Genomic DNA, 17,385 nt, shown 5'->3' on the forward strand with positions numbered 1-17,385 from the left:
TATATGACAGAAACCAATATTGTAAAACAATTATCCTCCTATTAAAAATAAATGAATTTTAAAAAGAAAATTTTAAACCTTAGAAAGATTAAAAAACCATACATTCTATTAGTGGAATTTGTCAGCTTTTGGTGATCAATTTGCATTACAAAACATACATCCTTATGCTTGCTCATGAACAATATATTTGGAGCAGAGTTGTAAGTGCTCTATCAAAAAAATATGTGATTATGATTATTAGCCTGAAAATTGGCAGAATTACTGGAAGAATTACTAGATGTATGGCTTTGGGTAAGTCTCTTAACCTTTCTGCACCTAATTTTTAAGTATAAAGGAAGAATAATAACTGTAACTGCAACATGGCATTGTTGTGCAGATTATGTAATTAGGTAAATGAATATGGGAAAAGCACTTAGAATATTACCAGGGGTATAGTAATGTTCAAGAATAGTTTTCTATTGTTATTATCATTATTATTATTACCCTGACGTTTTTCTAACCCATACTGAGTATTCAAGGCTTCTGGGTGCTTTACAAAGCTCACTGGTTAAAACGTTCCTTTTCTTCAACCATCAATCCTGCCTATAGCAATGGAACCTTGCTATCATCTAAGCCTTTTCAGTTAAATGAGAAGGAAATCCTAGTTGCCAGAGCAAGTGGTAAGAGGTCATGGTGCTCCAGTGTGAAGGATGAGCTAAAAAATCTTCTAGGGACTATGACTGAAAGAAATATTTTCTGCTTTTTCAGTCATGTAGTGTCCAGTGTTAGGAACTGGTTTGGAACTTAACCAGTGGTCCTTTCCTCCCACTGAAGCAAAAAAGACTGTATTAAGAAGAAAGTCTGTAAGATTCAGGATCTTGCCTTTGTTTTATTAAAGGTTTCAAGGCATTTGTTAAGTAATGCAAAATAAGTAATTAAATGACCTCTCTTCTTGGAACACTGCCCAGGTTTATAAAGGCACTTTGTTCATTTAGAGAACTTAAGAGTCATCAAAATTGTTAGTGGGACCCTAAGCCATAGGCATAGTAAAAATCCTTTGGTTACATCTGTACTGTTTCTAAGGAAACTAGCATAGTTTTGAGTCTTAGAATTTGGGATGAATTCAACCAGTCGTTTGATATTGTTGGCAGAAAAAAAAAAGGGGATTTGGGTTTGAGATGTTTAGATCTTAAGCATCTGACTGTTCTTTCCCTAGTGTGTAAATTCCCAGTTGGAAGTTTGTCATATTTTGTCACTCTCTATTCAGTTAAAATGAAATTTACACCCTCCCAGGTAGTTCTGAAAGCACTTTTTTCAGCTGCATATTCATCCCTTACCTCCCAGTAGCAAAGACATCAGCAACTCAATGAAGGCATTTTTAAAAGGACATTTTGGGTTAAGTTGTGTGGGCTATAAACTGGTTGTTTGGAAAACACCTTGGAAAGCTTTAATTTTCTCCCTTCCACCTTACAAATATTAGAGAAAGCAGAACCAGAATGTTCACAGTGAGGATTTTGAGATGCAAGCCAAAGGAGATGGTAGTGGATAAGCTTTAATACTTTCTTGTTAATAGGACTTTTTATTTATATGTTTGTACCCTTTGTTGTAAAATGACACCTTGATGTGGACTTGTTTGTAAAGGATGAAATGACACAGGTTTTCAGCTAATGAGTAAAATAAGACAAAATAAAATAAAAGAAATGTTGCTACTCTACTTAAGAGTTTTTGAGAACATTATTAATATTAATTTTGAATTAAGCAGATATAGACCCTATCATCTTAGAGTTTGCAGTTGGGAGAGACTGACAATCAACTTATCATATAAGTAAAAAAAAATTGCCACATCTTATAAACTTATACCTGTGATGAATACACTGAACCAAAGATCCATAATGCTGTAAGAACATATAATAAGTGTATGTAACCTGAACTAGGGATAAGGAAAGGTTCCCTGAAGACATGATTACTGTCATAAATTCCAAAGGAGGAGTAGGAATTACCTTGGTGAAGGGGAAGCTAGAGAAAGGGAGAGTGTTACAGGCAAGGGGACTAATGTGTGGAAAGGGATATGGTGTGAAGGATAATATATCATTCTAGGAAGCTGAAGTAGGTCAGTTAGGCTAGAGTTCAGAGAAGGAGTGATGCAAGAAGGCCATGTGACCCAGTGAAATGGTAAATAATCTAGGAGTCATTTGTGAGATTAATCAGAAAGGTACTTGGGTACCTTAAGGAGAAATGAAGGCAGATGAGTTGAAAGACTGAGGAATATTGATCCAACGAGGAGAAAGACAATGAGCTGATCATACAGACAAATAGACAGTGACCATGACTAAAATTTCCTTGTGGCTCAGTTGGTAAAGAATCCGCCTGCAATGCAGGAGACCTGGGTTTGATCCCTGGGTTGGGAAGATCCCCTGGAGAAGGGAAGGGCTACCCACTCCAGTATTCTGGCCTGGGGAATTCCATGGACTATATAGTCCATGGGGTTGCAAAGAGTTGGACACGACTGAGTGACTTGCACTTTCACTTTTACTTTCTATGACTAAAATTTGACTTTAATCATTGTGGTTCACTGAGTTGCTACAATTGAGCCCTCTGGCAAAAAAGCTCTTATCATACTTTTTTTCTCCTCTTCACAAACCAGTTTCATTTTCCCCTCATCTCATTCTACACCTACTGCATCTGATCACTTATTATCTGGCCCCCTGAAAAGATTTTTCCTTGTTTTCTTGGCTTATTTAAACACTAATTTTCTATCAAAGTCCAGTTTGAATTCCACTTCTTCTGGGAAGCCCTTCTGGCCTTATCAATGGGATGTCATCTCCATCCTCTGATCCATTACAGAACTTACTCTCCATATAATGGGTTTAATATTTTTTTTTGAAATTTCCTTTGGTATCTCACCCTTTCATGTGTCTTGTGTCCCCAGCTAGACTGTGAGGCACTGCAGGACAGTGACTATGTCTTTCTCTTGTAGTTTGATAAATATGCCAAGGACTGATCCAGGCTCAGAGTGGGTGAATGACCATTTGTGGAGACATAACCAATTCTGCAACTGACAGAAATAGACATACCTGAGATAAGTGGAGAGGGGAACAGAAGGAGCAGAGACTGGGAGTGGGGGAGAAGGAAAACAACAGAGAAAGTGCTTTTTAGAATCAGTCACAAATAATAAGGTTAGTATCACCTTCACACTTGCTTGCTCATCTTGACTCTTAGTGAAAAGTCACAATAGAGCTATAGAAAGAGGGAGAATTAATAAAGATGAAGCATGCCTTATTTGTGAGGAAGCTTAATTATATAGACCAAAGTTTTAAAGCAGTCAGAGAATCCCTCAGTTCTCCAGGAACACCACTCTGCCCAGAGTAAGAAAGCATCTTATCCCTGGCCCAAGAGTTTCATTCCAGAGAAGGGGGAGGGGTGGCTGCTGGTGGTAGCATTGGCAGTGAGTGGAGATAGAGGAGAGAAGGATGAAGGGAGCTGACAGAGGGGAAGAATTAGAGAGAAGTTACAGATGGGTGAATGAATTTCTGCAACAAATTCAAATGAAAGAGAGGGAGGGAAAAAAAAAAAAAAAAAAAACAGTGTGAGCAACCAAGGTGGTAAACCTATGGGAAAAGAACTTGCCCAGGGGGAAGTAGGTATTCAGTTGAAGATAAGTTCCTATTATAAACAAATTGCATCTGTACTATTTATTTGGTTTTTAGCAAAACTCTAAAAAATCTCATGGTAACTAGATGTCCTTCCAGGAAGTTATTTAAGCAAAGTGTAGACCCTCCTTTTGCCACAGAACACTCTCTAGTACATGGAAGGTGGGTACTAAAGCTCTGGGACCCCAGCACATCTCCATCTGAGGGCACTTCACTGGTTTAAGTAAGTGAGTATAGTATTAAATTTCATTTTGTTGTGGTGGTAGGAGATTTAATTTTGCATAGGTAGGAGTGTATTTTGCATAGGAGTGTATTTATGGTACCAATCACTTTGCCTTTCTCTGTCCATATTATTATTAATATTATTATTGCAATTATTTTAAACAAGTTGGAACAAATATGGGCTGCTCAAAAGTGAAACACTCCTCCCAGTCTGGAGTTTCGTCTAATCCTCCTCATTAGAATTGTAAGGGATGGGGGAAGATAGCAGTCCTGCAGCAAAGACAGGCACACAGGCTTTCTCAGAGGATTTATTGCCCAGAGAAGACATTATTTTATATTGTGAAGTGGCACTTAAGCCGCCAGTTCTTGACTGTGAAAACTGCTTTTCCTGGGCAATGCTCTTTAAGGAAAAACTTCTTCAGTCCAGTGATTGGTGACTGAGGGAACCGTGGAGCACAGAGGATTGGGCGGGATCTTGGCTCCTAATAATGCCTTCTTATCCAATGAAAAGCATTTCCTATTGAGACCCCCAAGAGTTCCCCAGGCCCTCCGCTCAGGCCCGGACTTTGGGCCTTTTCTTGTGTCTCGGTTGTAAAGGCATGCCAGCTACAGCATTCGAGAGGGCCGTTCTTTAACAAAAGGAAAGAGATAAATGTAAATAAGCTCACATTTTCAGAAGGAGCAGTTTGCTGTAAGAAGCTTCAGCAGCCAGAGTCTGCTACTTTGGGCTGGGATAAACTTTCCCTGTAAAAAATAGTAATAGATCAAAATATGCACTTCTAAAGTGCGAGTTTCCCGTTTACATGTTTATTACCTAATTGTCTACAGGCATGAGCACACTCTGTCATCTAGCACACTCTTTCTTGGGGTAAGTCTCTTTGAGAAAGATTTGATTCGGGCGTTTGGGGGTGGGGGATGGCGTAACAAACTTCAGTGGAAGCACTGAGGCTTTGAGGGTTTGGGGAAAGAAATTAGATTTCAACTCTGAAGTGCTGAACAGGGATCTTCATGTTGAATGGTTACAAAAGAGGATTTCTATTGTTTTGGCAATAATACTGTTTTAGTGGAAGATATACAATATTTTCAGGCTTTTTCATGTTAACACAGTTGTCCTAAAAAGCTGATTTAAAATCACAGAGTAAAGCAATTTATAAATTTCTTTGGCTAGCTTTATATTTCTTTGGTTTGCAATTGATTGTGAGCTAATGTGGCTTCTATTATGATGAGGTTTCTTCTAGTAAAACTATACAGCAGCATGCCTTTGATGACTAATTGATTTGTGGAGAATGTGACATTTGCTTTATTAAATAATTCATGAATAATCCATAAAGGAAGAAATAGTTTAATGGAAACTAATTCTGGCATAAATTGAATTTGCTCTTATATGTGAAATTAATTACCATTTTCCAAACAAATGCAATAATGTGACATTTAAAATTCTCTTCTTGTATATCCTGAATATTTTTAAGATTTTTCTTTTTACTTACATGATTTTGTTGAATTGATATTGTATTTTAGTTACTTTGTTTTAGGAAATTGAGCACTGTAATTTATTATTCCACTATGGAAAGGACCAGGCAAATTCTAAGATTAGAATATTTCAGAGCTTAGTTGGGTTGTTCACTTTGCCACCTTACCAAATTATACCAACTTTCTTTTTCCTTAGCTAATATGAAGAAGACAGCAATAATAACCTAAGCTCCAAATTATTCAGTGGCTTTGAAACATTTATTTTTCAGAACAGAATTTCAAATAACATATCTCATCGACATAGACTGTAAATTATTTTGCCTTGTCACAGATGAAATGTGCTCTTGCTGAAAAAGATGAGTTCAGCTAATACACTTGATGGCTGCTATACTCTAAAGCATCTCCTGCTAATCGGAGATGCAATTGAAAACCTTATTGGAACAAGCAGACCAGCCTTTCACAAAAGTTAAAAAGAGGACTAGGAATATGACTTACAGAGATAGGCTAAGTTTAGCTAAAGCTTAATTTATTCAATTCCATCTGACAGAAACTGTAATGAAAATTGTTGCCCTTACTGTGGTGTGGTCAAAGATAAATTGTGTAGTTGCCTTTTTTCTGTCTATATGGTCATTGTGTACTCTTGGCCTTTTTAAGGGAGAGGAGAAAGCTTAACGTACTTCTGAATATTAGTACTAAAAATTGGTAGCTTAATAGGAATTCACCTACCATTATATTTTGAGGAGAGAGGTGACTGGGGAACAGGTAGAATAGGTCAAGGATTAAGACCTAGACAATTAGAGCTGATATGAGCATGAGGAAAGAAGGGGAGGAAAATGAGGGTATCAGGGAGACTTTACTATATAAATGCCAGCTTGATCTGTGATTCTTAGGTTCTGATAAAAATTAATAATATTTACTTCTGGTGTTAAATCTAAACTATATATAGTAATGGATGTTGACTAGACTTAGCTTGATGATCATTTCACAATGCATACAAATATCAATCAAATCATCATTATAATATATACTTTAAACTAATAACATGTCAATTATACCTCAATTAAAAATAAAATAAATTAGCAGTAGTTTTACTGAGTCTAATAAAAATTAATTCCCCTTATCTCAGACTTTGAGGGATTAAATTGTTTTTTTTTTTTGCGGTGACAAATGGGAGCAGGTGAAAACAACTGATAGGAGGGAATAGCCAGTAAAGTCACACTGCCATGACGCCAGTTGAAGGCTGCTAATAATCAAGGCAAAGATGGAGGAAAATGAGAAACCGAGGACCAGAAGGGGACTGTGACTTGGTCTCACACAGTTAGCTAGTGATGGGGCTGGATGTGGCTACATTGAATTAATACCAAATATGAAAACTTCTAGGTATTTGAATTTCTTAGTTTTCTTTGATTCTAAACAAAAAGAAGTTTTTTATTTATAATCTGTGTCAATTGTGAAAACCATAAAAGAAATGTTAATGGTTCTTTCTTTAAGATAAACCAATAAAATAATATTAATTTCTTTCCAGGAATACTGGTCTCTGGAGGAGTGTGAAAATCAATTCTCCTTAATGTTAAGGTGATCTCAAATATATTTAAAATTGTCTCATGATTTTATTTTTAAGTTTTGATTCCTTTAGATTAGAGAAAATTTATTTCCGGAGAGTTCAAGCATAGCAGTCTACTTTGTTTTGTTTAGGCCACCTTCAGAAGGGAGTGAAATGTGATGATAGTATAAGTTTGCCACTTTACAGGTAGTAAGTGCTACTTGTAAGAATACTATTGCAGAATATTTCTGGTTCTATACAGTTATTTTAGGTAGAATTGTGATTTGAAGATGTTACAGACAAGCTATATTAGGTTGGCCTAGGACATTCTAGTAGAGGCAGTGGTGACTGTCAGTATGCTAATATCCAGTAATTGAAGATTTGCTCATATGACTACAGTTCAGAGAAGGAAGAAATCCAGCTGGACTAGGGATGCAGGTTAGAGACAAGGCAGTAAGGTATCCACATGTTGTTCCAGTCTTCTTTTCTCTTCCCCTATGAAGGCTTCTGCTCAATAGTAATAGTCATTGCCAGGGAAAAAGAAAGGAGAAAAACAACAACAACAAAACCCAAAGAACCAATACAACTTCAATCAAAATAAAGGAATCTCCTTTGTTCAATTATTTTTAATATAAAGTAATCTGAGTAAACTCCAGAAAATAGTGAAGGACAGGGGAGCCCGGCATGCTGTAGTCCATGGTGTCACAAAGAGTCAGACACATCTTAGTGACTGAATAACAACAACAAAAACAATTACCTTATAAAGTGGAAGAAGTATTTTATGCCTTTTGTCACTAGTTATCCTTAAATGATTATAAGTTACATAAACTCATGGACATTGTGTGTGTTAATATAACTAATAAAATATGACATAGAAGTAACAAGTTTCGAAAATAAAATGTTATCAGCAACTCTGTAATAATGAAACCAAAAGCATTTATATACCATTTTTAAATATGTTGGCTCTCATTTACTCTGATTTATGTCATATAATTGGAGAAGGCAATGGCAACCCACTCCAGTACTCTTGCCTGGAAAATCCCATGGACAGAGGAGCCCAGTAGGCTGTAGTCCATGGCATTGCAAAGAGTCAGAACGACTGAGAGACTTCACTTTCACTTTTCATTTTCATGCATTGGAGAAGGAAATGGCAACCCACTCCAGTGTTCTTGCCTGGAGAATCCCGGGGATGGCGGAGCCTGGTGGGCTGCCATCTATGGGGTTGCACAGAGTCAGACACGACTGAAGCGACTTAGCAGCAGCAGCATATCATATAATCATTTTTTTTACCTTATGATTTTAGTATACATTTTATTGAAAAATTCTCTCCATGACATGCTATTGTGATCATTTCTATTTCACAGCATCCATTGGAGGAAATCTCTAACCACAGTACCTCCAGAAAGTTCATTGATCAACCAAGTCTTGGATAAAATTAGTGCCAGAATTTGGTTTGAACTAATGTGGTGAGTACCACTGTCCTGGTAATAACTCTCTCTAAAATTCTTAATTTTATTCTCCAACTTTTTTTCTAGCCAGTGTTTCCAGTTTATTACAGATTATACGATTTAAAAAATCCAGAATGTATGGAAGAGTTTCATTTGTTTATTGTAATCCAGGCAGATTTGGGGTGGAAAAATATTGATTCTTTGGTTTAAGCCTTCTCTGCCACTGGTATATACCTTTAGCAATGGGAGGCATGACTTTTGTTCACATTATCAGGATCAGTATTCAAGTATATCAGATGAATTGATATGCAAATTGGTAACTAATTTACTTGTTCAAATATGAGAAATAAATTCAGATTCCTAGCTGGCATTTATGAACCTCATAGGATTTGGAAATAGGTTCTTTTAAGAATACCTAAAAATTTCCTCAAAATGTCTGGGGCTTCTGCTAAGATCAGATATTAAGTTTCAAGACTCTAGACAATTTCATAATATTAGGTTGAACAATTTATCTACAGTTGTCTTACTCTATATCTTACTGATAAGGAAAATTCTGCTTTAGTAGGAATGATGAGGTCTTTGACCCCATCATGTTGAGCACTATATCACATTGTTTTTCAAATGTTAGACTGTGTTTTCAGATGAAGGGTTAGTGAGAGACTAGAATAATTTTTTGGTGAAAAAAAATTAAGTTAATCACTAAGGATAGAACTGCTCAGATTAGGATATATGTCAATGTCCTGCTCATTTCAAATAAAGCAGGAGGACAAAACAGTCATAACAATCTTAGTGTGAACCAAATTTAACATAAAGAGATTTCTTCAAAAGGATATTTCTTAAATAAACAATAAATAAGGATAAAAAATAAATGAGGCTTATTAATCTAAACATTTGACACAGAGAGAGGCTTGTTTGAGATAAGACCTGATATAGATGAATTTCCCAGGTCAGTTATGGAGTGAAACATTTACCAATGGTTTCCTCCATATGTAATTTTATATGGCTAGATTGTGTTTTGAAAACTATTATGAAACAGTAACCAGTGCACAGAAACATCAATTGGAACCATGTGTTTGATTGTGACCTGTGCTTGTGACTTGGCCTAGAAGATTTCCTTAAGGAGTCTTCTCTGTTAGCAGCCACTCATCTGAGGAATGGCAATCTGGATATATTCCCTATTACTCCAGTGGGATAGTTTTAATCTATATTTTTGCAACATTTTTGTATTTTTTAGTTTGTGTCACTGCTAAATATTTATAGACAAAGACCCAATAAGTTTCAGCTTCCTCTGAAAACTATTGTGGCAGTGTTCCTAAGCTTCGACCAGAGTAGAAAGAGGAAATGACTCTGGGGATCAGAAGCACTCTGATCTGACCCAAGCTCATTAAAAAGGGAGCCAAGTAAGGAAAATTGAGTATTCTCTTCCTTTAAGGCCTTGTCTCCTTGAATTTTGGATTGTCTTCTGTAAGGAACAAAAGCAAGTCAGCCTTTCTGGGCTACTGGGAATATGCCAGAAATTAGACCCTTGTTTTCAATATATCATCTGAAAATTTAGCACTTAGTAAAGTGATTTAGATATTCATCTTTACAGGAAAAAAGGGCTAACTCTACTTCCTCCAGTAGCCCCAAAGACCCCAAGCATGTTATATTTCGTTATCATTAGAAATTTTTTATAAAGGAAAAACATTGTGAACACTACTGTGAACTGTCTGAACTGGCTCCATATGTGTAGGTCAAAGTTAAAAAATTCATGAAGGTCAGATTTCTTTTTGGCTAACCTCCAGGTGACTTGCTTCCTGCTTGTTGTCACTGAAAATACATCCACTCAGCACTCTGAACCCCTAGGTGATTAATTTAGAATAATTGGCTGTAAAGGTCCTCACAAGATAATAGTCTAATGCTACTTGCAGTCAAAGATATAATTAACTGTGTCAGTCTAATTTTTGTTTCTTCTTCATCTCATCTGAAGGTCAAGTGTTGGCCCTTTGCCTCCATTCAGTATACAATATGTTAGCCATTTAGGAAAATCTAGTGGTTAAAAAAACACTGTTTATTTCAGCAGAAAGAAAGGAAAGCCAGTCAGAAAAGAGATCTTGTTTCTCTTTTTCATTGATTTTTTTCTTCAGAATTAGTTTTAAGAGTCAAATGCCTCTCTGAGTTTTTTTAACCATAGCTCAGTGGGAAGATATTCTTTTTGGTACACACTCCTGGATTTTCCTGTTATGATAAAAATGTGTAGTTAAGGTTGAAATTCAAGGGAAGATTTCTGAAGTAGAGTGTTAGGACGTCTTAGGAGGAAGATGTGTTACTAATATGAAGTTCAGCATACCAAGAAAGACAGAGACATAGGTGTCCAGCTGTGCTAGATGAAGGGGAATGAAGAAACTCCTGTAATATTTCTTTGTGGTTAGGACTGAATGCTGGGCAAGCTCATAAAGCTACTCACAAACCCTATTGAATCTTCCTAGCCTCAGCTGTGAGGCTCAGAGGTAATGTTTATACAAGGAAGAGAAACTGTATAGCCAAGTTACAGAGCTAACCAATGTCTGAATCAGAAATAGAACTCCTTGCTTCCAGTGCTGTGTTAAATCTCAGCACCACACCCTCTCTGCCAGACAGCAAAAGGTGCTGTGTGTTTGAGCAAGGGAAAGCTGTGAATAGGGCCTTAGTGACAGTTTTCCCATGCTCTCTCTTCAGGATTGGAACTCTAATGCTTTATTGTCTTTGGTCCTTTCTCTCCCACAGAATTTGGTTATGTAAAGCAGAAGAACAGAAGTGCCAGGCATTTGCAGACTGTTTGCTGTGGATATAGTATATATGTTCTGAGAGATATAAAACTGAATAGAAAACTGGGGAGCAAAGCTCAGCTATTTGAAACATGCCATTTTGGGAAGTACATAATAATACAGAGCCAGTGAACTAGAAGTATACTCTGTAAGGGGATCACCAGTGGGCAGACTGGAGGGACTCTGAGCAAATATGGAAAGTCTTCTATTATGAAAGCATTTTCCAAATAAAATTTATTGACAGTACTTATTGTAGAAGGCAAATACAAGCAGATCATAGTGAATGAGGATTGATTTTAATATTAGGGCTTTTTCAGTCCCATAATTTCTTTAGATTATGTGATTATATTAGAGGGATATTTTTGACTATTTTGATTTCTTTCAGCAATAAAAAAAAATAAAATAAAACTTCCAGACTAATGGGTAGCATGCTGGGTGTAAAATAGTATGTAATGTGGTTTAAGCAGTTGAGAAGTTGCCATTGTTTTCATTTCTGCCACCCCCTTGGTGAAGCAATCTGTAGAAATTTAGATTTACAGCTCTCAAAGTGAGGTTTGAACCACATTGACTGAGATTTTCCTGGCTTTTTGTTTTTCTTTTTCAGATTAGATTCATTGACCTTAAGCAGTCGTTGTGTACTGTTTTTTTTTCTGAGGAAAATGGAAGAAGTCAGATGAAGCAAGGTAGAGAGGATGGAATTAGAGGAATTATCTTCCTAGCCCTTAATACAAATTAGATGGAAATAGTGACCTCTCTCCAGCAAGGTCTTCTTTTTTGTGTGTTTTATTCTTCCTTTTCTCTCAATTCTATTTTTCTTTCTCTGCTACTTTCTATGCTATCTTCTCTTCTGCTCTCCCCATCTATTTTTATTTCTTCCTTGTCTGGCTTTTTTTTCCTCCTGGACCTTACTTTGTCAAGATTCTTACTATACCCTGCTTTCATATATCAAGGTCACTTCTGGCAAAAGTTGAGCTGGCTTTTGAGTTGAGCCATTTCATATGAGATGAAATGGCCAAGAAGGAATATGATCTTACAGAAGTGTCAGACTCAGGGAAGACACACCATAAAGCTCATGAAATGAGAATTCAGAAACAGCACACTTCCAATTTTAACTTTAAACTTTAGCTATTAAAAATGCCAACACTTCCTTTGCACTCTGTTTTCTCCAAAGTCAGCTCTCATTCTAGGCACTACAGTGAGTGAATGTTTTTTTTTTTTTTTTTACTCTCTCAAATCATGGTCTCTTCCTTCAGGCCAAACACTGGTTGAAGTGACTTAAGACCTCTATATCTCTGGCAGGTTCCTCCTGCCACTCCCTTTTCTGTTATATATGAGGCCCTGTGACCTGTTCCAGGAGTTGGAAAGAAAGAGTTACATAAGGAGGAATCAATTCAGAGAAATGGCTTTCACATTTTAAAATATAATCATGTGCAAACTCATTACTGGGTATGTCAGGAACAAAGACCACTTTCACTCCATATCCTCTTCATTGAAAAGAATTCATTCAGCTACAACTCATTCATAGTGCATTATAGAGCATTCAGAAGACAGCCTTCCAATGGCAGCTGTTGACCTAGGAGCATGTTAGTAAGATTTCTATATGTACCTTTGAACGATATTGGTTCAGATATCCAACAAAGATAATTAGTCAGTGACCTCCACACGTACAAGAATGGCTGTTCAACTCAATTCATTTGTATTTAGCCAGAAAAGGCTTTATTGACCTGGCCCATTTTAAAAGCTAAAAGCATGAATGTAACTCATGGAATGGGCAGTGGGAGAGGGAGTAGGACAATATCCAAGGCTCAGGGTATGGCATGAAAGAACCTTGATAAGGACCACAATCTAAAGGAGAGAAACACTGTGATTGTCATTTGAATTCTCTCTATATAAAGGCATTGTAATGGAGTGAAAAAAGTTTCAGCCAGAAGTTTTAATGCACTGAGGAATTCCTGTTCTCTGAACCTGTATTTTAGAAGAAAAGGTGAATCAACATTTTAATTCAGGAGTTTAGTTGTAACTTTTAAAAGAGGTTTTCCTGGAGGTCCCATATCCACCTTTAGTCTTGTGCAGTAGAACTAATACTCAACAATGAAGTTTAGTAATACCAGAGAGTAGACAATTTAATTTAGAGAAGCTTAATAATCCTCTGGTTAGGAATTTAAAAAGAACACCTGAATTCTGGTTCTTACTATGCCATTTACATGTTCTTCCAATTCTGACATTATTGTATTTCTAAATTATATAAGCCTCAGTTTCTGCTTCTGCAACATGGTGTTAAATTCCTGCCTTGCCTATCTTATGGTGTTCTTGTGGGAATCAAATAAAACATGTTTTAGAAGTTAAAAAATTATACAAATTTCCAAGTATTAGCATTGTTTTAACTATCAGAGCCTCCGTATCCCTACCCCTGCTAGCCTAGGGCTCCCAAGGAACAAATACCTTATTCCTGTGAATTGCAATGCTACAGTATTTTGCTTACTGTCTTGAGTGTGGTCCCTCCTGTTCCCGCAAGATACTCTTGTAGTACCATTTAACATATGGTAGGTATTCAAAAGGTACTTGTTAAACTGAACTGAATGTGCATGTTATTTCCAGTCTGTGTGAACAGAATATCTTTTACTCCACAAAAATGGATGGAAGGTAGATCTGATGACTCATTTAATCTTATTTCCCATAGGAGGAAAACATTTCCTACCAGCCTTTAGTCTCAGAGTGCTGAACCCTGCAGTCTGCAGGCCTCCTGAATAAAAGTCCATGGGTGACAGAAGATTCATTGACTTCCAATTCCAAGATTTAAATTCAAACCTCAGACCCAGGTTGGGCAATGCTACTGCCAATAATACTTGCATTGTTGATGATTCCTTCAAGTATAATCTGAATGGTGCTGTCTACAGTGTTGTATTCATCCTGGGTTTGATAACCAACAGTGCATCTCTGTTCGTCTTCTGCTTCCGCATGAAAATGAGAAGTGAGACAGCTATTTTCATCACCAATCTGGCCCTCTCTGATTTGCTCTTTGTCTGCACTCTACCTTTCAAAATATTTTACAATTTCAACCGCCACTGGCCTTTTGGTGATACCCTCTGCAAGATCTCTGGGACTGCATTCCTAACCAACATCTATGGGAGCATGCTCTTCCTTACCTGTATTAGCGTGGATCGTTTCCTGGCCATTGTCTATCCCTTCCGATCCCGTACCATTAGGACCAGGAGGAATTCTGCCATTGTGTGTGCTGGAGTCTGGATCCTAGTCCTCAGTGGTGGTATTTCAGCCTCTTTATTCTCCACCACTAATGTCAACAATGCAACCACCACCTGCTTTGAGGGCTTCTCCAAACGTGTATGGAAGACATATCTGTCCAAGATAACCATATTTATTGAAGTTGTTGGTTTTATCATTCCTTTGATACTGAATGTCTCTTGCTCTTCTGTGGTGCTAAAAACCCTCCGTAAGCCTGCTACATTGTCTCAAATTGGGACTAATAAGAAAAAAGTGCTGAAGATGATCACAGTGCATATGGCAGTCTTTGTGGTATGCTTTGTACCCTATAACTCTGTTCTCTTCCTGTATGCCCTGGTGCGCTCCCAAGCCATTACCAATTGCTTGTTGGAAAGATTTGCAAAGATTATGTATCCAATCACCTTGTGCCTTGCAACTCTAAACTGTTGCTTTGACCCTTTCATCTATTACTTCACCCTTGAGTCCTTTCAGAAGTCCTTCTATATCAATACCCATATCAAGATGGAGTCTCTGTTTAAGACTGAAACACCTCTGACCACAAAGCCTTCCCTTCCAGCTATTCAAGAGGAAGCTAGCGATCAAACAACACATAATGGTGGTGAATTAATGCTAGAATCCACCTTCTAGGTACAAGAAGTCCCTTTAGGTCCAGATATAGTTTCTTCTATGATTTTCCTATGCTTTGAATAAAAAATTTGAAGCTAATGATATTGAGAATAGATTAATGTACTGAATATAGTCAGATACATTTATTTGAATGTTTATTGTAATACATATATTGTTTTGTTCGATAATTATAGGTCACATCTAATTACAACAGCCAGAAGGAATTGCCAAACTCTTCTTCTGGGTTGGAAATTCATTGTACCACATTATATAAGTCAACAGTAGCCTTGACTTCAGTGATATAGAGTTTACTTAAAAACTTTGAAAAAATATATTTCCATTCCAATATTTGGTAATTAGTTTGGGCCTATAAATATAGAACAAATTCAGGTATTTTTTTTTTAAACAACCTTTTGTGTTACTACTGATATATACTAGTCTTTTTTTGCTTTTTGAATTGTCATTGAGTTTATTTTAGTACAAGAACATACTTTAGTTTAACATTATTAATAAAAAAGTATCAAATTTAAAAAAGTTAGTAAAATGTATTGTATATATTTTAAAAGCAGAAACATAAATTGTGTTTGTATAAATATTGCTGGGAAGAAATGGAAAATTTCTGGATTTACATATTTGCAGTTACCAGCAGTGTCAGCTTTTAAAAACTTTTCCTTTTTTATACTATATTAAATTTCTTATATGAAATGTCAAATCCAGAAAGCTGCTAAATATGTGCCCAAAACAGGGCAAAATGGAAAATCACATAAAACAGCAAATGTTCATAAAAAACTAAGAGAAATTAACATTTTCTCTAAGAATTTTCAATTATTTTTCTTTTGGGAGACTAATTTTTATAAATATTCCATATGTGAAATTTTGAAGCACAGTGCAACCATAAAGCTTCTGCATTTGTGCCCAGGTCAGAAGCAAATTGAAAAAAAAAAGGGACAAAAGTATAACAAAAATATAATAATAAAACAAAAAACTTTCTTAAAACTTGCATCAATCATTTTTTGAGGGAGGGAGCAGAGATCTGTAAATTACTTATGCTTTCATATTAATTTTGGAGCACAATGTAGCCAGAGAGCTGCTGAATTTGTGCCCAGGTTTGGAGCATATTGAAAAAAAAAATACATAAACCAAACTAAACCAATGCAAACAAACAAACACACACAAAAAGAAAACCTGTAAAACAATAAAAACCACAAAAATATTCCTAACACTTGCATTAATATTTTATTTATTATTTGAGTATATGTAAATTTTAAATTACTGTATTATTTGTATAAAATTTTAGAGTACAAGTAGAAATCCAGTACATTTGTGCCCAAGTCAGGACCTAATTGGAAAAAAATAAAAGCAAAATAACTCCTTAGAAAACAATAACAACAACAACACACACACACACAAAACTTAGAACTTTTCTTTTCTGAGCATTTTTAAGACTTAAAAGATACTATAACTTTCTTAAGATGCTTTGAATTAAAATGCAACTAGGAAGTTACTAAACTGGCATCTACTTCAGGAGCAATTAAAATCAATATTTTAAAGTATATACAAAGAAACTTTTTGTAACTAATTTAAACAACAAAAGCAGCAAAAACATCTTTAGAATCTCTTACCATTGATTGAATGAAGTATAGATTTAAGAATATTAAAACCTTAAAACTTCTGAGCATGGTATAGCTTGAAAGATTTATGCTCAGGTAAGAAGTAGTGAAAATAAATATCCTGCATACATACTACAGACAAATACACACATAATTAAAGCACTGCAAAACAAAACCAAAATATTCTTAAAGTATGTTTTAATCAATTTTTAAAATTATTTAGAAATGTGATAATTTTAAAATGCTAAGACTTCTTAAGTAAAAATTTCAGAAACAACACATTTTGTAAGTTGCTGAACTTGCACCAGGGAGTGATTTAAAAAAGATTAAAAACCATAAAATATTGGCAAAAAATTAAAACTTTTAAAGCAATAAGCTAATTGTTAAAACTCTTATTAACCTTTGTCTTTCAGATATGTGAAGTTACTCAGTCGTGTCTGACTCTTTGTGATCCCATGGACTGTAGCCCACCAGGCTCCTCCATCCATGGAATTCTCTAGGCAAGAATACTGGAGTGGGTTGCCATTTCCTTCTCCAGGGGATCTTCCCGACCCAGGGATCGAACCCGGGTCTTCTGCATTGCAGGCAGACGCTTTACCATCTGAGCCACCAGGGAATCCCACATATATGTAGATTAAAAATACTAAAATTTTAAGATAAAAATTCATGAGCATAATGTAACTCTTAAAAACCGCTAAATCTGTGCCTGGACTAGGAACTGATTGAAAAAAAGGCTAAAACAATAGAAAAATAATAAAACAGAATTCTTAAAATGGTATTACTTTTTCTTCACGATCTAAATTCCTAAAAATAATCAGGCATTATATT

At 35.9% G+C, this 17,385-nt stretch overlaps 1 protein-coding gene and 1 non-coding gene across 3 annotated transcripts; one reads left to right on the forward strand and one right to left on the reverse strand.

The window, feature by feature from the left end:
* Positions 1-4,339: 4,339 nt before the first annotated feature.
* LPAR4 (lysophosphatidic acid receptor 4) lies at positions 4,340-16,126 on the forward strand. Of its 2 annotated transcripts, XM_027534565.1 has the most exons (4): positions 4,340-4,719; positions 6,847-6,896; positions 8,229-8,330; positions 13,779-16,126. In XM_027534565.1, exon 4 carries the CDS (start codon positions 13,856-13,858, stop codon positions 14,966-14,968), a length of 1,113 nt encoding a protein of 370 aa, XP_027390366.1. In that variant the 5' UTR covers positions 4,340-4,719; positions 6,847-6,896; positions 8,229-8,330; positions 13,779-13,855; the 3' UTR covers positions 14,969-16,126. The 2 variants fall into 2 exon arrangements, with proteins under 2 accessions (XP_027390366.1, XP_027390367.1); XM_027534566.1 differs by lacking the exon at positions 6,847-6,896.
* A 975-nt stretch (positions 16,127-17,101) lies between these two features.
* Positions 17,102-17,173, reverse strand: TRNAC-GCA. The gene has a single exon. It is a non-coding gene; the product is annotated as a tRNA-Cys (tRNA).
* Positions 17,174-17,385: the final 212 nt, after the last annotated feature.

This window comes from Bos indicus x Bos taurus, chromosome X (assembly GCF_003369695.1).
Source record: "Bos indicus x Bos taurus breed Angus x Brahman F1 hybrid chromosome X, Bos_hybrid_MaternalHap_v2.0, whole genome shotgun sequence".
NCBI classification, from domain to species: Eukaryota; Metazoa; Chordata; class Mammalia; order Artiodactyla; family Bovidae; genus Bos; species Bos indicus x Bos taurus.